The sequence below is a fragment of the Rhamphochromis sp. 'chilingali' genome (genome assembly GCF_963969265.1).
Source record: "Rhamphochromis sp. 'chilingali' genome assembly, chromosome: 20".
Lineage (NCBI taxonomy): Eukaryota > Metazoa > Chordata > Actinopteri > Cichliformes > Cichlidae > Rhamphochromis > Rhamphochromis sp. 'chilingali'.
The window spans coordinates 940,708-963,852 of NC_137947.1; the positions used below are offsets into that span (position 1 = coordinate 940,708).

Here is a 23,145-nt window from a genome sequence, read left to right on the forward strand (position 1 = left end):
GTCTCATTTCCAAAACACTTGATTTAGGTCAAATGTTATCGTTTTGATCTCTTTGTAGTTTTCGTTTTCATTTCTGTATTTTACCGTTAGTCACAAAATGACGAGCTTGTGTCTCACCCCAAAAGCCCAAAAGCCAAAGACGATGATGATGAAGTCAATGACGTCGGTCAGGAACATGAGTGCATAGACATCGGTGGCAGCCCGGTACTCAGAGTGCAGAATATCCCTGAAGAAACCCTGAGCTGGCCTGTAAACACTCTGAAGCCTGCAGGAAACCAGCTTGCATTAAGTCACTGCACACGGCTTTTACTACAGCACCACACCTTTTAACATTACTTTTTCATTAACACAAGAAGCACAATGATACATTTTCTTAAGAGATCATCAGGAGCAGCTTTCACTTACCCGTAAATGAAGACATGTTTTATCTTGTGTCCCACATCCTGTATTCTCTTACTGGCTGCTTCTCTCTTCCTGCCTTTTTGATTCTTCGTCATCATTTCTTTACTGGAGTCAACAGTCTCAGCTCCACTGGACTCCACTGGAAAAGTCGAAACCAGATGAGAGATTTAACTACAATCGGCACAACAGGAAGGGGGAATTATATTTTAGAAGATGCAACATTTGTCTTTTTGTTCACTTGACACATTATCCCAGCAGTAAAAACCAGAGTGAGCCTTAAATCACAGCACATGGAGAGGGAGTGGCCATAGGTGGCCATGAACACCCATGCTGGGCTGTTTCTGTACTGATGTTAATGCCAGAGGAGGTTTGATGACGTTTATGCATTATATGCCACTTTACATGCTCTGACACTTTTGGCTGTGTTGTTCCTAAACATTCCCAACTTTACAGTAATACCACTTCCAGCTTAACTGTTAAATACATTATATGATGATATGATGCTTTGATTATAAAAGCTGATCTAATGCGCTTGGGCAGGTGCTTTCAGGTTCACCAGAGGATACTGTAAAGGTTGGAGGAGAATGTTGGGAAGTAAGTGGACGGGGTGTGCAGGTGATTTTCCATCTTATTGCGAGGGAAATCCAGGTCTGTAGGAAGCACAAGATGGGGTCATCTGGTCTGTCCGGGGATCATAAAGGAAAGGTTCAAACAATGCAGCATCATTTTAATCACTGTTGGTGGCAAGAAAAACCATCCATCCATTTTCTCCCACTTATCTACTACAGGGCTACAGAAAGGCTGGGACCTATCCTGGCTGTAATGGGGCCAGAGGCTGGGTACACTGTGGACAGGCCGCTAGGACACAGAGAAACACACTCATGCTCACATTCGCACTTACAGACAATTTTAGAATCACAAACGAGAAGAATATGCATGTCTTTGGTTTGTTGGAGACCCTGGAGAGAAGCTTCAAAGACACTGGGAAAATACAGTGGGGCAAAAAAGTATTTAGTCAGCCACCGATTGTGCAAGTTCCCCCACCTAAAATGACGATAGAGGTCAGTAATTTGCACCAGAGGTACACTTCAACTGTGAGAGACAGAATGTGAAAAAAAAATCCATGAATCCACATGGTAGGATTTGTAAAGAATTCATTCGTAAATCAGGGTGGAAAATAAGTATTTGGTCAATAACAAGAATACAACTCAATACTTTGTAACATAACCTTTGTTGGCAATAACAGAGGTCAAACGTTTACTATAGGTCTTTACCAGGTTTGCACACACAGTAGCTGGTATTTTGGCCCATTCCTCCATGCAGATCTTCTCGAGAGCAGTGATGTTTTGGGGCTGTCGCCGAGCAACACGGACTTTCAACCCCCGCCACAGATTTTCTATGGGGTTGAGGTCTGGAGACTGGCTAGGCCACTCCAGGACTTTCAAATGCTTCTTACGGAGCCACTCCTTTGTTGCCCGGGCGGTGTGTTTTGATCAAGGTCTTTTTATTGAACAAAGAATTGCTTCCAACAACAATTATGGCAAAATTAACAAACAGTTGTGCCCCCACCCCCCCAGAACAGTGTAACTAAAACCCAGCCAGAGAGGAAAGGAGAGACAAAATAACATAAAATAAAATAAAGTTACAGATACAAAGTAAATAATAAAATAAATGAACAACAGCAAGAGAAAAAACAAAAAACAAAAAAAAAACCCACTCACACGCACATTAAGCAATAGTATCCGGACTTAATCTTTCAAAGTAAGTAAGAAAAGGTTGCCATGTGTCATAGAACCGCCGAACCGAACCTTTTACAGTGTAGCGGATCTTTTCCAGCTGAGTATAGTACATGACATCCTTAACCCATTGCCCATATACAGGTGGAAGTGGCTCTTTCCATTTCAATAATATCATTCTACGGGCCAAAAGAGTGCAGAAGGCCAGAAGATCAGAGTGTGATTTGGAAAGACTGGCATCACAAGGCGTCACCCCAAAAATAGCTATAAACGGGCAGGATGCAATTGGAACACCAAATATGTTGGATATGGTTTCAAATATGCTTTTCCAAAAGCTACCCAGTTTTGGACATGCCCAGAACATGTGAAATAGGGAAGCAGGCTCTCGTTTGCACCGGTCACATGTGGGGTCAAACCCATCCTTGATTTTGCTCAGTCTAGTTTTAGACCAATGGAGACGGTGAACAACTTTGAACTGAATCACCACATGTTTAAGGCAAATAGATGATGAAGAAATGCTATTGATTATCTTGTGCCAAGTCTCATCTGTAATCCGTTGGCCAAGATCACTTCCCCATCGTTCCCTAAGTGATTGCAATGTGGACAGCATAAAATTACTCAACAGCTCATAAACATCACTTATAACCCGCTTAGCATTTGGCTTAAAATCAAAAATATCATCCAAAAGGGATGGTGGTGGACAGGACGGAAAGCAGTCAGTATTAGAAGCAACAAAATTCCTGAGTTGTAGATACCTGAAAAAGTGTGACTGAGGGATCTTGAACTTGTTCACCAGCTGTTCAAATGAAGAAAAAGATATTGTCCGTGAAAAGAGCAGCCATTGACGTTATTCCCAGCTTTGTCCATATGTTAAATGCCTCGTCCGTCAAGGATGGGGAGAACATGCAATGTCTATGCGGTGGTGCATTAAGAGAGAGTTCAGTCTGTTTAAAGTGCCGTCTGAGCTGATACCATAACTTCAGTGAGTGGACAACAAGAGGATTCGTGGTGAAGCTGGAGATCGGTCCCGCCAGAGGTAATCTGGCACACAGCAAAGACACCAGGGAGGATTGACTCACCGATAGCCGCTCCAGTGTTACCCATGATGATGATAAATTATCATGGTCTTTCATCCAGTACAATAATGCTCTTATATTAGCTGCCCAGTAATAAAACAGAAAATTTGGGAGTGCCAAGCCTCCTGCGCTCCGCGGTCTTTGTAATACACTCTGTTTCAGCCTAGGTGGTTTTTTGTTCCAAATGAAGGAGGAGATTTGACTATTTAGATTATTAAAAAAAGACTTGGTTAAAAAAATTGGAAGACACTGAAAAAGATATAGAAATTTAGGGAATATAGTCATCTTAATGATATTTAATCTACCACCCAGCGAAAGAGGCAAGGACTCCCACTTTCCAAAATCCTCCTTTAGTTTAGACAATAAAGGAAGATAATTAGTTTTATACAAGTCTCTATGATTCTGCGTAATCCAAATGCCCAAGTATTTGAACTTGTTATAGCTGAGCTTGAAAGGTGCTAAAATAGACGAAAGTTCCCTGGTTATTGTACCTAAAGGCATTGCCTCACTTTTCCCGAAATTCACCTTATATCCGGAAATTGTCCCGAATTCCTTAAGTACATCTAAAAGTTTAGGGAGGCTATTTGAAGGGTTGGAAATAAACAAGAGCATGTCGTCGGCATAAAGAGAGACTTTATGCTCGATATCCCCACGACGTATTCCCTCAACCTCAACACAGTGTCTTAGAGCAATAGCTAGCGGTTCAATTGCGATGGCAAAAAGGAGAGGTGACAAAGGGCACCCCTGTCGTGTGCCACACTGAAGCTGAAAAAAGGGGGACAGACTATTGTTGGTCCGAATGGCCGCTACAGGGTCACAGTACAATACTTTTATCCAGGATACAAAATTACTCCCGAGGCCAAATTTTTCAAGCGTATGGAAAAGAAAGTCCCATCTCACCCGATCAAACGCTTTCTCAGCATCAAGTGAAATAACAGTTTCCAATACAGTACCTTTGACATGGCTATAGATTATATTTAATAAACGTCTAATATTAAAAAACGAGTACCTGTTTTTGATAAAGCCTGTCTGATCAGGTGAGATAATGGAGGGCAGATGTTTCTCTAAACGGCGGGCCAACACTTTAGCAAGGATTTTGGTGTCGGTGTTCAGCAGAGATATTGGACGGTATGAGCCACAATCTAAATGATCCTTATCCTTTTTTAGAATTAGGGAGATCACTGCCTGACGCATTGTTGGAGGCAAGGATTGTGAGAGGAAAGATTCTTCAAAAGTCGATTTTAACAATGGATTCAATTGGTTAGAAAACTTCTTAAAAAAATCGGAAGGATACCCGTCGGGGCCAGGTGATTTTCCAGACTGCATACTCCGTATGGCCATTTCAATTTCAGCATCAGAAATGGGCTCCTCCAAACTGGTGGCCGCGTCATCTCCTAAGGAAGGGATATCAAGTTTCTCAAAGAAATTTTCTAGAGCCAGGTCATCCTTAGCCGGGGGGGAGCTGTATAAAGTCTGATAGTATCTAAAAAAACTATTATTTATACCTTGGTTATCCGTGCATCTTATTCCCTGGTCATTCCGGATCTCAGGGATAGCTTGATTAGCTGTTCTTTGTCGTAGCTGATGAGCTAGCAGCTTGCCTGTTTTTTCTCCATGCTCATACGAGTAGCTACGCAACTTCGAAATTAGATACTCAGCCTGTTTTGTAGATAGAAGATTATATTCAGTTTGTAATTTCAGCCTACGTTTATATAATACCGGGTCAGGGGAATGGCTATATACAGCGTCTAGTTTAGTAATTTCGTCAGCCAATAGAGAGAGTTGCTCAGTATCCCTCTTCCTTTTGTTCGCACAGAATGAGATTATCTGGCCTCTCAGATATGCTTTTAGGGATTCCCAAACAGTTGATGGTGACATCTCTGGAGTTTGATTGATGGCAAGAAAGAAATTTATTTGAGACCTAATATAATTAACAAACTCTTCGTCTGCTAACAATACTGGGTTGAACCTCCATGGCCGATAATTGGAGTAGGCATTGGGAATACGCAGTGAAAGAACAACAGGTGAATGATCTGAAATCACCATGGCCTTGTAATCACAGTCTGTCACCAAAGGGAGGAGTTTTTTGTCCAGAAAGAAATAATCTATACGAGTATATGTTTTATGGACATTAGAAAAAAAAGAATATTGACTTGAAGTTGGGTTACGAAATCTCCATACATCAGCTAACCCGTAGTTATGAAGAAAACGCTGTATAACACGTGCTGATTTTGAAATAGGCGTGCATTTGTGCGAGCTGCGGTCCATAGCAGATAATGAGCAATTTAGGTCCCCACCAAGAATAATATTATGCGTTGCCATGTTGGGAAGCCGTGCAAAGACATCAGTGAAAAAACTATGATCGTCCCAGTTAGGGGCATAGACATTCGCTAAAATCAAGGGGAAACCATATAAATGTCCTACAACTACAACAAAACGGCCTGCAGGGTCTTCATCTACAGTTGTGGCTATAAATGGTAAAGTTTTGCTTATCAATATTGCTGTCCCCCGAGCTTTAGAATTAAATTTAGAGTGATATATCTGGCCTACCCATCCAGACTTGATTCGAAGATGATCAGAGGTACGCAGATGCGTTTCCTGGAGAAATGCTATATCCGTTCTAAGTCGTTGTAAATGAGTAATAACCTTTTTCCGCTTGACTGGATGGTTGAGTGATTTTACATTCCAGCTTACAAAATTTACCACCCGATCACTAAATGATCGCGCTGTGCTCATCCCTGCTCAAATAGTAAAATATGAAAGCTCCAGATGCACAACAGGCATAGGAGAAGAGGAAAGAGAGGGGAGGAAGAAGAAGGAAAAAAAAAAGAAAAAAAAAAAGGGAAAAACAAAAAACACATTGATAAGTAAAATAAACATATCTGGCTGAAGCCCAAACCAAGAACACAATGAGCAATTACACCAGATCGAACATGGTGACTGCCAAACCCCCTGCAAACAGATCCACACATATAGCCTAGTGCTTGTTTGGGTTACTATAAGCCAGACTCTTAGGCTCCCGCTGGCCGCTTGACATAACATATCCTACAAAGAAAAATAGTCAATAAAATAGAAAAAGAAAAAGAAAATATATATATATATATATATATACACATACATATATCGACATCCAAACAAAGTATAGAACTTTTCTAAACCCAATGGTATTGCCATGAAATAAAATGAACCAAAATGTGTTTATGAAATAAGTTTAAATGTCTGAACAAGAAGTGTCTCTTCAAGCTTTTCATCACCGTGCGAACGCTACAACAAACAGTCATGTACACTCAGCCGTAACTGAGACAACCAACCGTAGCACTGGCGCTCCCACATAGAGCGACAGGCGCAGCCTCCTCAGACGTTGATAATATGTTCTTTAACATATTCCATTGCCTTCGCCGCATCCAGAAATTCTTTCTCCTCCCCGTTGTGCGTGATACAAAGTCGTGCTGGGAACCTGATCCCAAAACGGATACCTTCCTGCTCACGGAGAAGTTTCCGGACTTCTGTAAAAGCAGCCCGAGCTCGGGCCACCGAGGTCGTAAAATCCGGGAATATTGCAATCGATTGTCCATTGAACCTCAGCGGAGCTTGGGTCCTGGCACGGCGTAGAATTTCCACACAGTCCTGGTAGTAATGAAGCTTGGCTATGATGGCCCGCGGGTTACCACCCGGCCTTCTCGGGGCCAGACTCCTGTGTGAGCGGTCGACAATAACATCTTTATCCATACCCAGCGCTTCACGTAGTAGCGCGGATACGGCCGTGGTGGAGCTCGAATCCGGGCCCTCCGGGACCCCCATGATACGGATATTGGATCTCCGCATCCTGCCTTCCATGTCATCACATTTATCTTTCAGGTCAGATAGCTCCTTCCTCAAAGTCTTCACCGTAGATTGCAAGGTGACCACCTCATCGCTCCACATTGACAGCCCGTCCTCTACTTCTTTCACCGTGGCCTTAACTCCATCCATTTCAGCGCGCGCTGCCAACGTATTGTTAGCAATCTCATTTCTCACTTCTTGCACGTCAGCCCTAATGTTATCAAAATCTTCTTTCAGTGCATTCCTGAGTTCTTCTTTTAACACCACGCTGATATCATCTTTAATGGATTGAAGAAGCTCTAATTTCAGGGCATCAGTGTCCACAAAGCGCCCATCGCTCTGCTGAGCCCGTTCCTCAGTGGTCGCTGAGCCGGGCGCCGCCCTTGGACCACCATTGGTATTCTCGCCCGAGGATGCGCCGGGCCTAGCCGCAGTTCCTCCGGTGTACTTGTATTTCCTTAGGTTCGATGCCATTTTGTCTCGAGTGAAGCTTTAATATAGTATATAAAACTGTTAGCTTCCCCTGTGACATAAAATGAGACTTTGTAGGTTGAAAAAAAACTATTTCTGAAACTCTGTTAGCGGGAGCCTTCAGAAACACGTCCTACTCCATTGCTGGCTCGCTAGCGCCCCCCGGGCGGTGTGTTTTGGATCATTGTCATGTTGGAAGACCTCGTTTCATCTTCAAAGTTCTCACTGATGGAAGGAGGTTTTGGCTCAAAATCTCACGATACATGGCCCCATTCATTCTGTCCTTAACACGGATCAGTCGTCCTGTCCCCTTGGCAGAAAAACAGCCCCATAGCATGATGTTTCCACCCCCATGCTTCACAGTAGGTATGGTGTTCTTGGGATGCAACTCAGTATTCTTCTTCCTCCAAACACGACGAGTTGAGTTTATACCAAAAAGTTCTACTTTGGTTTCATCTGACCACATGACATTCTCCCAATCCTCTGCTGTATCATCCATGTGCTCTCTGGCAAACTTCAGACGGGCCTGGACATGCACTGGCTTCAGCAGCGGAACACGTCTGGCACTGCGGGATTTGATTCCCTGCCGTTGTAGTGTGTTACTGATGGTGACCTTTGTTACTTTGGTCCCAGCTCTCTGCAGGTCATTCACCAGGTCCCCCCATGTGGTTCTGGGATCTTTGCTCACCGTTCTCATGATCATTTTGACCCCACGGGATGAGATCTTGCGTGGAGCCCCAGATGGAGGGAGATTATCAGTGGTCTTGTATGTCTTCCATTTTCTGATGATTGCTCCCACAGTTGATTTTTTCACACCAAGCTGCTTGCCTATTGTAGATTCACTCTTCCCAGTCTGGTGCAGGTCTACAATACTTTTCCTGGTGTCCTTCGAAAGCTCTTTGGTCTTGGCCATGGCGGAGTTTGGAGTCTGACTGTTTGAGGCTGTGGACAGGTGTCTTTTATACAGATGATGAGTTCAAACAGGTGCCATTCATACAGGTAACGAGTGGGGGACAGAAAAGCTTCTTACAGAAGACGTTACAGGTCTGTGAGAGCCAGAGATTTTCCTTGTTTGAGGTGACCAAATACTTATTTTCCACCCTGATTTACCAATAAATTCTTTACAAATCCTACCATGTGGATTCATGGATTTTTTTTTCACATTCTGTCTCTCACAGTTGAAGTGTACCTCTGGTGCAAATTACTGACCTCTGTCATCATTTTAAGTGGGGGAACTTGCACAATCGGTGGCTGACTAAATACTTTTTTGCCCCACTGTATGCCAGCTACACACAGAGGAACCCCAACCGGCCAGGGAATTGAAGGAGATTCTTGCTGTGAGGTGAGAGTGCGAACCACTGCACCACAAAGACTGCAGAGTTCAGTAATGTCGGTTTTTCCTCTGGCTCAGATCCACTAGGGCGGCTTTACAGCCTAAGGCAGCGAGGACGTTTTAGATTCAACACTTCAAACTCAACAATGATTGGTGTCTTGGACAGGTGACAGTGAAGGAGAGAAAAGAACTGAATCAAAGCTAAGTTTAATACACTTAATCCAACTAGGCAACCAAAAGCATAAGAGATGTAAAATAAAAGAGGTAAAATAGGAGGAGACACACACTGGGATGACTAAGGTGGAAAAAACGGTCTTTAGTCTTATTCTGCTTCATTTCATTTCAATCCAAATATTACATTTACTAATGACTTTAATGAGGTCATTTATTGACAGCTTCCTTCACAGGCACGTAATTACCGGTGATAACATGTTCTATATTTGGCACCACAACGGACTGTAGTTCTTCAAACGTTGGGTTGCTTTAGTTTTACTTTGAAGTAATCAGGCTGAAAGGTTTAGGGGCAATGCCATTTTCACACAGAGTAGGTTTAATAATAAACACCTTTATTTAGAAACTGATTGTGTTTACTTGTGTTATCTTTGTCTAATAGTTAAATCTGTTTAATGATCTGAAACATTTAAGTGAGACATCGCTTCCTGATGAAAGGGGGAGCCCTTTTTCACACCACTGTATTTAGAAAACGTGTCTCTGTGCTAAAGGCAGATTATAGCCTGGCTGTCATAGGGCGAGAGGCAGGGTGCACTGTGGACAGGTCGGCAGTCGGTGGCAGGGCCAACTCTCACATTCACACCTGTGAACTTTCCAGTTAACCCCACTAACATCAGCTCTTTGGACTGGGCCAAATCACAACAACCGTTTCCCCAAAGTACTTTATATTGTAAAGTAAAGACCCCACAATAACACACAGAAACAGAGAAACCTTTATCATCACAGTCTACATATAATGAACCTACAAACCTTTACCGTGCTGCTGTTTAGGAGTTTTTATTTTCTTGCGGAACCTGATGCTGCTTCTCTTCTTTGGGACTTCTTCTGTCACGTCCTCATCGTCTCCTTCCCTCTTATCCGGCTGGATACTCTTCACCCAAGGCAGGATTTCTTCTCCTGGTGTATCTTGCGACCCAGTGGGTGTTGATTCAGTGGGCTGTATGGTAGAAAGGTCAGAGCTGGTACTCGGTTCAACGTAGTTCTCATCATCCTGTGTTGATAAATGAGCGATTTAATACATTTGGACTTAATTCCAGATCATTATACAATAAACTCGCCCACTTCATTAGGTACACCTCTTCAACACATATGCTAAACAACCATTCCAGCTTCCAAGTCACTTAAATGAAGGTTATCTTGCTGCGTGATCGACTGATTAGATTAGATAGATAGATAATCCCACAGCAGCAAACGAATGCATTTAGGGATGTAGACTTGCTCAAGATAACCTGCAAGAAAGTTCATTTAAGTGACGTGGAAGGTGGCGTGGTTGTGGGTGCGAGACGGGCCAGTCTGAGTATTTCTGAAACCTCTGATCTGCTGGGATTGTAATTCTTGGCACACTCGTGGCCTCTGAGTACCAACCTGCCCGTCATTTAAACCCCACAGCCTACCTGTTGCTACCCATCTTCTAAAGGCTGCTTCCAGCAGGATAATGTTCTGCGTCACAAAATTCAATTAATCTCAGACGGATTTCTTGAAAACGCCGATGAGTTCACTGTAATCAGATCTCCATCACCGTGACGACTCTGATGCTAAAGCAGGTCCAACCCGTTCTAGCAAAGTGTAACTAATGAAATGGCAGGTGACTGTAAATGTGCTGATTGTGTTACATGATCCTGCAGCTTTTAATGAATGTCCCAAAGCATTCTTTTAAAAACAGCCCAGTAACCGAGACCAAACAACATCTCGTATTCACACCAACCTTTTTAATTTGGCTGATTTCAGCTATTTCCAGGTTTTCCAGCGTGGAGGCTGTACTGACTCCGTCTTCCTCTCTCTCTTCTTTTTTTCTTTTTGCCTTTTGCTTTCCATCTTCATCTCCTTCTCTAGTTTTAACTCCAACATTAAACGTTTCTGGAGAAGCGCTGTGATCCTCCATGGGGCCTTCATGGTCCCACAGGCCATACCGCTGTGTGTACACAAACAGGCAAACCAAATTACAAAGAAATGTCCCCTTTTCTCAGTGCTGTCTGAACACTCATCATGGAGCACACAGACAAGGGCCTACTGAAATCAACTCTGCAGGCTCCTCGAGCCGAAATCAGTGGTGGACTTACCATCAGCAGGGATCTGTGGAAAAACAGAGCCAGCAACTGAAGAAGATCATATCTGATGTAGTTGTCAGTCTTTTCCAGGCCAAGGATGCGAGGTGGGAAGAAAGGCTTATCAAGGGTCATCTCGAAACTACTGTTCCAAGGAAAAAATCCAAACTGGAAAATATATTTCACCACTACCATAACCTGAAAAGAAGCAGAGAAGCCAGCGGTCAAACCAGCAAAGAGCCCCGACCCGCCGTCCTCTGTTAAAGAAGTCATATACAGATGAGCCAGCTTTCGATTGGCTGCTTTAAATCATAAAACACAAGATATTAGTCTGAATAATTTGGACAAATTAAGTTTACTGGATACAAGTACAGCTGCATCCAGTTGACTCTCCACTCCACAGAGGTGTGGACAGAGGCACTCATACGTGCTACACATGATACTGAGCAACATAGTAAGATATTTATGGATGAACTGAAAAAGCCCACACGATGAAAATAACAACATTTCTCTGTTCTTACCTCCGTGTAGATTATAGCAGTCATCCAAAACTTTTTGGTTGGTCTTGGAACAGACAGCATAGCCCACAGGAACACCAGTATGGGCAGGACTAGCGATATGACGGAGGCACTGACCACATTATTTAACACTATGATGAAATAGCACACCAGCTCAGAGTTGGCTGACAGCAGGTTGTACATGGCAAACAGCATCTTCAGCAGACGGCTCTGGCTGGAAAAAAACTCTCTGCTCTGTTCCAACTCCTCGATCAAAAACTGCCTGTAGAGACACAAGGCTGGTCAGGACCACACGTTTGCACATGAATGCAGTGCAAAAGAAAGAATCTGAGTGAAGGAAGAGGGAATGGGAGAGAATACACTGAAACCTATGGAAGCCTGTTTCCGCCACTAAATAAAAACAAAACAGCTAGTTTCGACTTATTAACTCGAAATTTCGAGTTACTTTTCTCAAAATTTCGAGTTACTTTTCTCAAAATTTCGAGTTAGCTCTGCCAATCAAAAATATGCGTGAATGAGGTCGCTTTCTTGTTACCCGGAAGCATATGGCGCAGAGGAGCGCGCACTCAAAAACGGATCCCAACAAATTGGCGCTTTGGCGAGTACGTTTGCTGATAGTAACACTGTGTGATTCAGCTAATAACAGGGATTTCATCATTTGTGAAGCCAGGCTGAAAACACTCAGCAATCTGTGCGACTGCATGTAATACCTAGCTTAGCTGTAGCATTTGTAGCTGACGCTTCAGCTTCTGGGTAACGAGGAAATGACGTCATTCACGTAGATTACTGATTGGCAGCGCTAACTCGAAATTTTGAGAAAATAACTCGAAATTTCGAGTTACTTTCTCAAAATTTTGAGTTAATAAATCGAAATTTCAAGTTAATATGTCAAAATTTCGAGAAAGTAACTCGAAACTTCGAGAAAATAACTCAAAATTTTGAGTTATGGATCCTTTTTTTTTTTTTTTTTTTTAGTGGCGGAAACGGGCTTCCATAGAAACATGCTAGAATTGGGCTGCTTGAGAGATGTTTTGTGGCACACTGCTAGTTTCATAAAGTACAATCACTGCCTGTGAGTGTCGGTAACTTTACTCAGAGTGTCCCCAGCATCTACCTGTCTCCCAGCAGCTCACTGGCTGTTCTGGAGTGTCTGCCTTGCTGCTGGTTGGATAAGTCTGGGATCAGTCCCGTACTGCTGGATGGCGGTTTTGGAGTTAGGATATTCCCACTGCTGTTGAGTCTTAGCTTGGGGGTACACTGGTTTATGCTATCCTCCAGGCACCTGAGACACACACCAACAAAAATTGAGGACAAGAAGTGGATTCATCTACAGAATTAAATCAACATCAACTATTTAAATCCTCTGGTGACCTGCCTTTTACCATTTGGATGAAACTAATGCACTGTTCATTACTAGAGCCTCAGAATATAGAATATAAATGCTGGAGAAAACAGTCAAGCAGAGAAGATACTCTAGAATTATGCAGTCCATTTTATGGCAAGCACAAAGAGTGTTGAAGTAGGACAGTTCCATACATTAAGAGGAATTTCTGCCTTGGATAATACATTTATTATGGGTGAAAATTGTAGTTTTTGAGGTCATAATGACTTTAACCTTTGACAACCTACTTCTATTCATTTTATCCCCCAGTCAAAATAAAAATGTATGCCAAAATTGAAGTAATTCCTTTAGGTGCTCCTGAGAAACTATGTTCATGCAAAGGACCACTTGAAAACTGACGCCACTCCCCACCACGCCCAGAGGGATAAAAGCTACATCAAATCAAATCCACAGGAAACATCGGTGACCCTGCAAACCTGTACCTGGTAGAATTTTCTGCATCGGTGTCGTCCAAACACGTCTCCAGGGTGCAGCTTTCACTGCCCTGAGATTCCTGATCATCTCTGGAGTCTGCTGCTGATCCGCGCTGTCACCAGAGTCACACAGACTGTAGTTAGTGTTCGTTTCTATGTGTTTGTACGTGCATGCATGCATATGTACGATCCGTGTGTGTGCGTGCGTGCATGTGCACTTGCTTGTGCATACTGCACACTCTGTTGTGTTTACCTGCTGAATCTTTTGGATGATGAAGTAGCGCTCATTGCACAAAACAGTAGAAATCTCTCTGTACTGTTTAGTCAGTAAATTAAGCCACTGAGTGAGTCCATCAACCATCGCCAGCACTATCGCCCCCAAGAAACGCAGAATATCCAAGATCCTCTGCACCGTCTCACCACGACCTGCACAGGTAAAAGACAGACAACAAAGTATGATGTGAAGCCACACTGAAAAAGATTCTTATATAATTAATGCAAATTATATCAGGGCCTCGGGACTTTATGCTTTCCCTGAGTCTTTGGATTCTCGTGTTTTGTAAGTTGAGTTAATGATGTCATTCTGTGACTCGGTGGTTCCTCTGGTGTTCCTTCCTAATCTAGTTCAGCCTGCATTTCCCTGCGTGCATTCTCGTAAAGTAAAACACAGAAAGAAAGCCATCTGATAGTACACAAAACCACACAAACTGGACACAAACTATGATGATGGAACCCCTTTGCAAATGGTCAAGAGCAGAAAAGCAGGGACTACGTGAACCTACCAGACTCTTGTTGCTTTGACTCCCCATCCTGAACGATGGGTTCCTCGTAATCATCATCCCCAGAGCCTAGACAAAATCAAATACACAAAGACTGTAAATATCTGCATTAGTATAGTATATCTGTACAATCTCTACCACGTAGATGCGACCTTTTAATACCAATAAGTCTGACAACTTTTTGGTTTTTGCATGTCTTCAGAAGGAAAGAAAATGGTTATAAATTGTTTTGATAACAGCATGTGCCTTTGTGTTTCACTGCTTCTCTTCACATTAGTTGTCAAAGACCAGATATAATAACCCACTGCTGACTGAGACTTGTTCATTTCTGTTGCAAACACTGTCAAACCGCCATCATGTCAGATCTGTAGTGACTGTTTGGATCACTGTCATGCTGATAAATGAAGGTGTTGCCAGTTAAATACTTTACAGATGATAATGTATGGTGGATTTTTCTGAACGAGTCGATTGTGGGCGCCGGTTTAGCTCGGTGTACTGAGCAGGCGACCACATGCCGTACGGCTGAGAGTGGCCAGCCGGGTTTTAGAGACAGAAAGTTTTAGGCCTGCAGGTTCTTCTTTTGTCATTTTAACCAAGACGTGCCAATTTTTAGCAAACAGCTCGAATCACTTTGTTGGTCCAAAAATACAATTTTATGTCCGTCAAACTGCTGTCTTTGACACTTTCTGTTGATTCAACTAAAGAAATTAACCAACGTATTTTGTGACACAAAATTGTCATGTGTAGAGACAACGCTGGTTTGACCATCGAGTTCAAAAACAAACACACACACATTTCTCTTTTTTTGTTTGTTTTTGTTTTTCAAAAACAAACAAAAAACAAAAACAAACAAAACAAACATTGATCAGGTACAATGGCTGGACTGAAAAGGAGTGAAAAAGCAGTGGATGCCCAATGAATCCTCTCCAGAAACCTGGTGCTCAAGAACACTTAAAACTGAGAAAAACATCCAGAGATGCGATGTGGCACCAGGCTTGTAGACCTTACTCTAATGCTTTGGACAAAGTGTTGACTTTGTTTATTTCAGGTCTGCGTGTGTCATGTATGCTGCAATCACCAGTTCACCTGACATCAGTTTAATTTGCAGCTCATTTTAATTAATGCAACATGATGTAAATGTGATAATTGATGTGAAGGCTGACTTCACACAGTATTGACCTCTAAACCTCTATGGGTGGAAAACCTGAAAAATATATATTGTTATAAAGAGAATAAAATCTTTAGCTGTTATTATTTTAGTTTTTTGTCACATAACTCGTCTTCTACCACTTGTTGTGAAAACGAGTGAAAGTGTCCCCTTTAGTGTGTTTGTTGGGCAGCTTAGATAATGTCACTACAGATAAGAATATGGCCCATATGGTTTTCACTGCCCTATGCATAGCCAAGAAAACAGTCCTCATGAACTGGAAAAATAAAAACAATCTTAATTCTAACCAATATAGAAATTATCTATTAGATTACATTAGTCTTGATACAGCCTCTGCCACCACATCAGATCAGTTGCTCTGGGCTCCTTTGATCAGCTCCATCACCTAGTGGGGGTGGGGGGTCATAGTTTGGTCCCGCCTTCACTGTTGTGATTGGTGTGGGGGTAGGGACAGGCTTAGGGCGTCGGGGGGTTCCCCGGAGGCATCTTCCTTGGGGGGCTCAACCCGGGGTAGCGGTCATGGCCTATTAAGGGCTCTGTTGGCTCTCAGGTGACTGTTTCCTCGTGGCTGCGTGCAGCGGGGCTAGGGGAGGGTCTGTGCTGACGGACGTGGGTTACTGACCTGGTAGCCTGGCTGCCCCTGGGTGGGTCCGGGATGGGCGTGAGGTTCTGGGGGCGCTCCGTCTCTGGGCTGGGGCCCGGGCCGGGCCTCGGGGGGGGCTCTTTATGTCTGTCTCCACGTTGGTTGAGTGTGGAGTAAGTGCATATGAGAGCATGAGGGTGGGAATGGATGTTTGTATCTGTGTGTGCCTGTATGTCTGTGTCTATATGTCAGGTTGGGTATCAGACGCCACCTCTCTGGGGACATCTCAGGCCCTCCAAGGTTTGGAGGCCTATCTCCCCCCACCACCACTTCCCCTGCCAGTGGCGGACTCCCTCAGGTGTCGGTGCGTTGGTGGTTCTTTGTGTCCGGGGATGGGTGTCCAGGTACACACCGGCTCACTCCTTGGCGGCCGCTTATCGGGGCCTGGAGCCTGGGGCTCGCTCGGGCCACTTCGGAGGTGGGGTGCCCCCGGCCTCTCGGCCTGGGGCTCGGTCACTCAGGCACGGCTGGCTGCCGGCGGAGCTCACGGGCGCGTCACTGCAACTCCCCCTGGCTTCTGCTCCGCGGCTGCTGAGTGAGCCCTCATCTGGGACTCTCCTCAGCTCTTTCTGGGACAGTGGCGCAGCTGCCCCTCTGTTGGTCTTCCTTGGTCTCTTGTGTTCTGGGGGCCTCTGGATGTCTGGAGTTTTGATCTCCTCCATACCTGCTTCACGCCCTGGAGGACGGGGCTGTGGCCCCCCCACACCCTCTAGCAGATCATTACATGAAGGAACCTTTTAAAAAACAAAAAACAAGCGCGTCCATGCTCACAGGTGTACACACGGGTGATCACACCCACAAACTACACCCTTTTTGGCTCCTACCTTAAAGCACACTGTGTTCTGTTGATCTTATGTGCTGCACAATAATGTTTAATATTTAGTATTTACTGTCATATTCCCATATATCATTGTGATGTTGTTTATTCTATTACTCTTGTTCTCTTCTGCTTGTTTTCTTTTTTCTTTCTCAGCAGGTGATCCAGGTGATTGATAGATGCATTTTTTTGTCTGCTTATTTTGTTGGTTTTTGGTTTTTGCCCTTTATCCCCGTCCCTCTTCCCCGCTGTTTTTCTTTCCCTCTTTCTTTTCCCCGTTGATTTAGCAATCCACCTTCATCCATGCCTTCACCTGTGGCACCAAATGTAGTGACTGAAAGAGGAAACGATTCTGTGAAGAAGGCTGGGCTCTCCCAGGGAGAAAGTAAAGAGCTCGGTCATTTCAAATGAGCTGGAATTGCTTTTCACACTCAGCCTGTTAATTAGTCCACTTTAGCTTAATTGAAATTATTTTTTTTTTATTTTTGTAATGACTCATTAAATATATAAACAAAAGTAAAACATACCTCCAAGGGGCCTATAGCAACTTTCACTTGTTTTCTTTTTTTTTTTAAATTTATTTATGTATATATATATATATATATATATATATATATATATATATATATATATATATATATATATATATATATATAATTGCATCTTTAATGGGTCAATATATTCCACAAAACCACAGCTATACTAATTGTTATATGCATTTTTTGTAGTCTTTTTTTCTGCCTGTCCCGTTTGGCTCTTTTGCATCAGAATTGTTGTCTAAAGGCAAAGAAAGATGCCCAACGGATTTACTTTACCAAATGGACCATCCCAGCCTTGCCGTAATGGTTTATTACGGTTTATTTTATTTTATTTTCACTTGCTAAATACGGGACAGACTTGACTGGAGCATCAGCATAACCACTGACAGAGCGTACGCGTGATCAAGACCCTGAGATCCTTAAACTGCTCCACCTGGAGTAGTGACTTGAATGTTGCTGTTGGAGCACATGGTCCAGTGCCCTTTCTTAAAGGTGGCAACAGATTCTTTGTAAGTGAGCAAACATACAAATTTAGGAGGGGATCAAATGATTATTTCACCCCAACGTGTCCATGTTCTTTACTCTATGGTTTTGCTACTATTTTTTGTATTTAGCAATACAGTTTATTTCATTTTGCAATCCGTTAGGTAGACAAAGTTTAAAAGTTTGTCTTGCAGCTTTAAGCATTCACACTACAATCAAGAACTACATCCTTTAGTCACTGCATTTTGGACTAAAGACTTAACTGGACTTGACTTGTAACTATGTAACAAGACCCTTTGTTGGGGTGAAATTTGGAGGGTTTGTAGACAAATTGCTTCAGTTTTCTAACTGATCGTTGTCACATCGTAAAATTGTCTGAATGGATTAAATCACAATCATTTTAGCTTTTACACACATAAATACTTGTAACAGTTGTGCAAAGCTGTTTACAGTTTTACTGCCAAAGGACATTAAGAGGCTGAGAGCAGTCAGTCATTTACTAGTTCACATGTTATTCTCACAGATTTATAAATGACAGATTTTCCTGTTTGACTCCAGGGATGCCGTGTGATCCAATATCTTATCAGAAATCGATGTAAGTAAATCCAACCTTTTACTGACAGAGCCTCGTGTGAATCAGCTCTTTCGTCTCCCTCAGTTCTCTTCAGTCGACCCTGTCGATTCTGCCGTTCTCTCAGAGCTGTTTTCACACTAGTCACCCATGCCTGATACGCCAACTGGGAGAGACATCTCATTTTAGCAACAGCATACATCATACAACACAAAACTTTGCGCTTTTGTTTGTGTGAATAAATTGTGTGTGTGAGCACCTGACAGGCAGTCTGTTTCTGAGGCTTCTGTTCTTCAGACTGTAGCTCATCTTCATCCTCGCTGTCAGATTCAAACAGGTAATAGTCTCCTGAGTGTAGCACTGTAAGTAGGAAAACATACTGTCATGTAAATAACTCAAATAAGTCTCTAATGCTGCCATAACAATCATTTGTATATGTTGCTATTGTTGCCTTTAATGCTACTTTTTAGAGTTCTTTTCATTGTTACTATTTTGGGGTCTTTTTTTGAAAAAGCTGCTTTTATACCTCGCCAGTGGTTGAGTAAGCACACAAAATGTTACTGTATCTTTCTACAATGACAAGTAATGAATCTAAATCTGAATCTCGGTCTGTATCATAGCACCAAAAGAAAATCTGGTCATGTAGCATTTACGATGGTCCGTTCTGAGCAAACACGGCTCATTTTATAGTTCTTGAATGCATCGTTCAAACCAAAATCATCACTGCTCATAGACACAAGCAGGACTGCATCATCCAAAAATGACAAAGACTAACTTTGCCTTCTTTATAGATACAGGTTGTTACTGTAGTAACTCAGCTGATGACCACAGCCACCCCCTGTTCCCTCCAGAACTGCCTTCAACAAGATGTGGTGAGCAAAGGTGGATATACTTGTATCTCCCTGCTTTGTAGTCTGTACACAGGGGTTTTCATCGATGGATGAGTGGACTGAGGTGGATGTTGCTCATGAGGTAGGGCGGATCACCTGCTAACTGGAACGTTTGAAAGTAGTTTGACCCCTAGCTGCTCTAGTCTCCATACCAAAGCATCCTTGGGCAAGATACTGAAGCCCAAGTTGTTCCCAGTGCATTCAGAGTATGTATGTTTGTGCATGTTAGATGTCACAAAGTTCGACTCTACCGAAGCTGATTATTTGTGTTCTTTTTTGTGAGTGAAAACAGTTACACACAGAGACACAGAATATATTGGTTCTATATATGTATGTAACTGACACATGGGCTAATTTGTGAGGACAATGTTTGAAATAGATGTTCATGTGAGAAATAGCTACTAATAAATCTAACTGTGACACTGCAAGAACTGAATGAAACACAAAGTGTCAGTTATGCAAGCTCAGTCATCCAGGTGAGGAAATCTCAGCACATTTGCACAATGACTGAAACTAGCATCACTGACTATCAATGGGCCGTCAGGTCAGTTTCATGATCAGTGGTGATGAGTCGCATTCACAGAGAGTTGGGGAATGGCTGCAATCACAGCAATGTAAGACACTAACCCTCACCCCCTCCTCGATTCAGAGATGGGGAGTCAAGGAGGCCATTTACGTGAAAAGGGAAAGACCATCTCTGAATGGAGGAGAGGGCGTAAGAGTACTCAGAGAGGCAGAGAGGGATAAGGAGAGAAATGAGGTGTGTCTGGACACCAGGTGACTGCATCTCAACAATGGTGATTGGATATCCAGAGAGAAGGAGAGAGGGGGATGCACAAGGGCAGAGTATAAAAATGGTGCTCGGGAACATTTGCCATTGTTTTTTTTTTCTCTAGTTCCTGTGATGAGCAGAAGACGTCAAATGAAGATCTGGCTCTGGACATCTACAGTCAGGCTGCTAAACTGCTTCAATAAAACATCATCAAAGAAGTCTAAATTGTGGACGTTCCCTTTTCTCTTTACTATTTTACAGAAACAGTAAAGGTAAAAGTCTGAGTATTAATCTACATCACAGGTCACTCCAGCCTTCTAAAGTAACAGACCATTCTAGGCTTAGTTTTCCAGTTAAAATAAACCCAGTCGTATTTCAGGAGCACAGATCTAGAGAAGAGCTACCATGACGGACGTGGTTGGGAGGACCGGCCTGCGAGGCTATTCAGGGTTTCTGTAAGACATCCAGAAGCCTTTGCAGACTTCCTGTATTGGGCTGCTGGTTCCACAGATCAACACTCTATATTCAAGACTGCATACAGAGACTGTTCTACTACTAAGACTACAGGCTTGGCTACAGATCTTGTAGCCAAGCCTGGAGCTCTGTCTGTTGTTTAGACAGACAGAGCTCTTGGGTTTGGGTTATTTGTATGGTTTTCCACATATCAGTATTGTCTCCATCCAGGCTACCTGCAGCATGGTCCAACCACGGCTGGTACCACAGCTTCTTCCTGGACCTCTTTTTTCCTGTCTGCATCTCTGGATCATCTGGAATGAAAACAGAAGTTCAAAGAGCTTTCAGGACAGACTCACTGCGGGGATGCGAAGCTTAGAGTTGCACTAGCAGTTGTACTAGGAGAAGTCTGGCAAGTGTTTTAATCTTTTTTGGGGGAAACAATCTTCCTAATACAAGTGGTCCTAAAACGACACAGAAGGAAGAACAGAAATACAAAAGAAGAGTAAATGTTAAGGGTGTAATGTGAAGCTAACTCACGTGCAGCACAGAGAAGTTTTATTGACTAACAGAAGTGAAGAAAAATGTACGGAACAGGAAGGAATACAATGAAGGGAAATCAGGACACCGAGGCAGGAAAGAGGATGAGGAGACAGCAAATATGCTTCTGCAAATAAACATTTTTACAAAGCACAAATAACAGAAAGTGTTGTAGAAAGAAAAGAAGCTGTATCTAACGTATGTAATTGATTTCAGATGACACTGATTAAACTTCTGGCAGTGACAGGAAACACACGGCAGTAAAAAGAGCCGCACCGACAGCCGGGCTTTCTTTGGAGCTTTCACTTATTTTGTGTCCATATTTGTACTTCTGCTGCTTGGATCGAATTCTCTGCATCCTGAGGACAAAAGAAGAGAAGGACACGGACTTCATTTCTGTGATGCTTTGTTTCTGAACACTCTCATTTTCAGGGTTTCTTAGAATTTGCGATATATTTTTCCATTGCTGTGAGCACTTACGATCTCTTGAGTTGCGACAGCGATTTCTTCTCAGCTTGTTGGTGGAACTTGATGTTCTTCACAATACTGGCTCTAAAGAGCTCGAAACCCCTGAGAGGAAAAGGTCAGTTAGTGCCATCAGCAGTTTACAGCCAGGAACCAGGTCGTTTCATGTTTGTGAACAAAAGTGTGTGCGTGTAAATACAGGTGTCAGTATAGCTGCCACCTGCTGTCCCAGCTGGTTATGGCCACAGCCTTTTTTCAAAATGTTAAATATGAAATGAGTATTACTGAGCAGCGGACAGGGTGATTGTCACGGTGACAGCACATTAACAGTGCACTATGACAGTGAAGTGATGAAACATGTTTTTGGCAGACGCTGTGTCACTGATACCCGTGCACATTGCTTCAGGCCAGGTCACGCACACACTTTGTGCCAAATATTTCGGTCAGCACGTGCAACATTTTAGATTTCAAATATTGCCGGTGAATGCACCAAATAACCACAATGGTAATATCTGCAGCGCTTCTGTGGTCAGGTGAAATATGAATCGTCTAGATTTGTTGTGTCTTTGGCATCGCGATAAATATAACTTGTGAGTAATTAAAGCATTTTCAAAACTTCTTTTGGGTAAATTCAGGACAAACATCTCATGCACGTTTGCGTGATGTCAGTCAGCGATGTCACCGAGTCGTACCTCGAGGCCTGTTTGGCAGAAGCCTGCAGTTCAGTTGTCACATGAAGGAAGTAGAAACTGAGGAAGATCCTTCTCTGCAGCAGCAGGCACAGGAAGCAAATACTGTCCCACATTATTCCGGCTTCTTCTACTGGGAGACTGCACGTCTTGTCACTAACTGCTTGTGCTGTCAAGAAATCCAAAGAAAGTAAATGTGAATTTTGCAGAACATCAATCCCCATCAGAATTAAAGCTTTTTAAAATACCAAGTACAACCAAGACTCATTTCATATTGTACTTGGCAAAAAACCCCAAAACAGATTGAAGGCACAACGTTCAGTCTGAGTAGAAACTGATACGGCAGCTCAAGTATTTTTAAAAACTTACGATCATAGTATCCTTTCACTGTGCATACCAAGCTGAAGAGTTGGATGACCCAGCAGAAGCCCTTCTGCATCTCAAACACAAACACACATGCCAGGATCTGAAACACACAAACACACATAAGCACAGTCAATATTTCTATATGTGACGTTTTGTATACACAGATTCCAAACTTGTTCTTTTTCTTTATATCATGATATCACAAAGTGATGAGGCGTCTCTGTGGGACACAGAACCTCTGGCTTTTTCAAAGGCTCCTATAAAGAAATGACAGCACTGACGAGAGACAGCTTCACAGGACTCTCAATGACAACACCTAACACTTTGTGAGTCCTGCTTTACCAGACCGTGTTAATCACATCGACCTAGCAACCAGGTACCCGCCCCCTGACGACCTCTGTATTCCTCGACCGGTTGGTGAGTGGTTACTGGAGTACGCTGGCTGAAAGCGATCACAAAGCCTTGGTCACAGCAGTTTAATGGGCAAAGCTGATTTGTCTGCAAACACTCCCTAAACAACG

General features: G+C 43.0%; 1 protein-coding gene across 4 annotated transcripts in view; it reads right to left on the bottom strand.

Moving 5' to 3' along the window:
* Window positions 1–23,145, bottom strand: part of piezo1 (piezo type mechanosensitive ion channel component 1 (Er blood group)) — a 97,582-nt gene that overhangs the window by 15,738 nt on the left and 58,699 nt on the right. For 2 of the 4 annotated variants that reach the window (XM_080869216.1, XM_080869215.1), the window contains exons 26-42: window positions 22,628–22,724; window positions 22,262–22,427; window positions 21,585–21,674; window positions 21,381–21,463; window positions 20,801–20,878; window positions 18,709–18,809; window positions 18,489–18,615; window positions 14,232–14,297; window positions 13,703–13,875; window positions 13,459–13,562; window positions 12,749–12,916; window positions 11,638–11,896; window positions 11,132–11,314; window positions 10,777–10,983; window positions 9,822–10,062; window positions 406–541; window positions 118–265 (exon numbers count right to left, since the gene is read on the bottom strand). In XM_080869216.1, coding sequence (XP_080725342.1) covers window positions 118–265; window positions 406–541; window positions 9,822–10,062; window positions 10,777–10,983; window positions 11,132–11,314; window positions 11,638–11,896; window positions 12,749–12,916; window positions 13,459–13,562; window positions 13,703–13,875; window positions 14,232–14,297; window positions 18,489–18,615; window positions 18,709–18,809; window positions 20,801–20,878; window positions 21,381–21,463; window positions 21,585–21,674; window positions 22,262–22,427; window positions 22,628–22,724 — 2,427 coding nt within the window. The remainder of the gene's footprint in view (window positions 1–117; window positions 266–405; window positions 542–9,821; window positions 10,063–10,776; window positions 10,984–11,131; window positions 11,315–11,637; window positions 11,897–12,748; window positions 12,917–13,458; window positions 13,563–13,702; window positions 13,876–14,231; window positions 14,298–18,488; window positions 18,616–18,708; window positions 18,810–20,800; window positions 20,879–21,380; window positions 21,464–21,584; window positions 21,675–22,261; window positions 22,428–22,627; window positions 22,725–23,145) is intronic. The other 2 variants (XM_080869218.1, XM_080869217.1) reach the window with 2 other exon arrangements.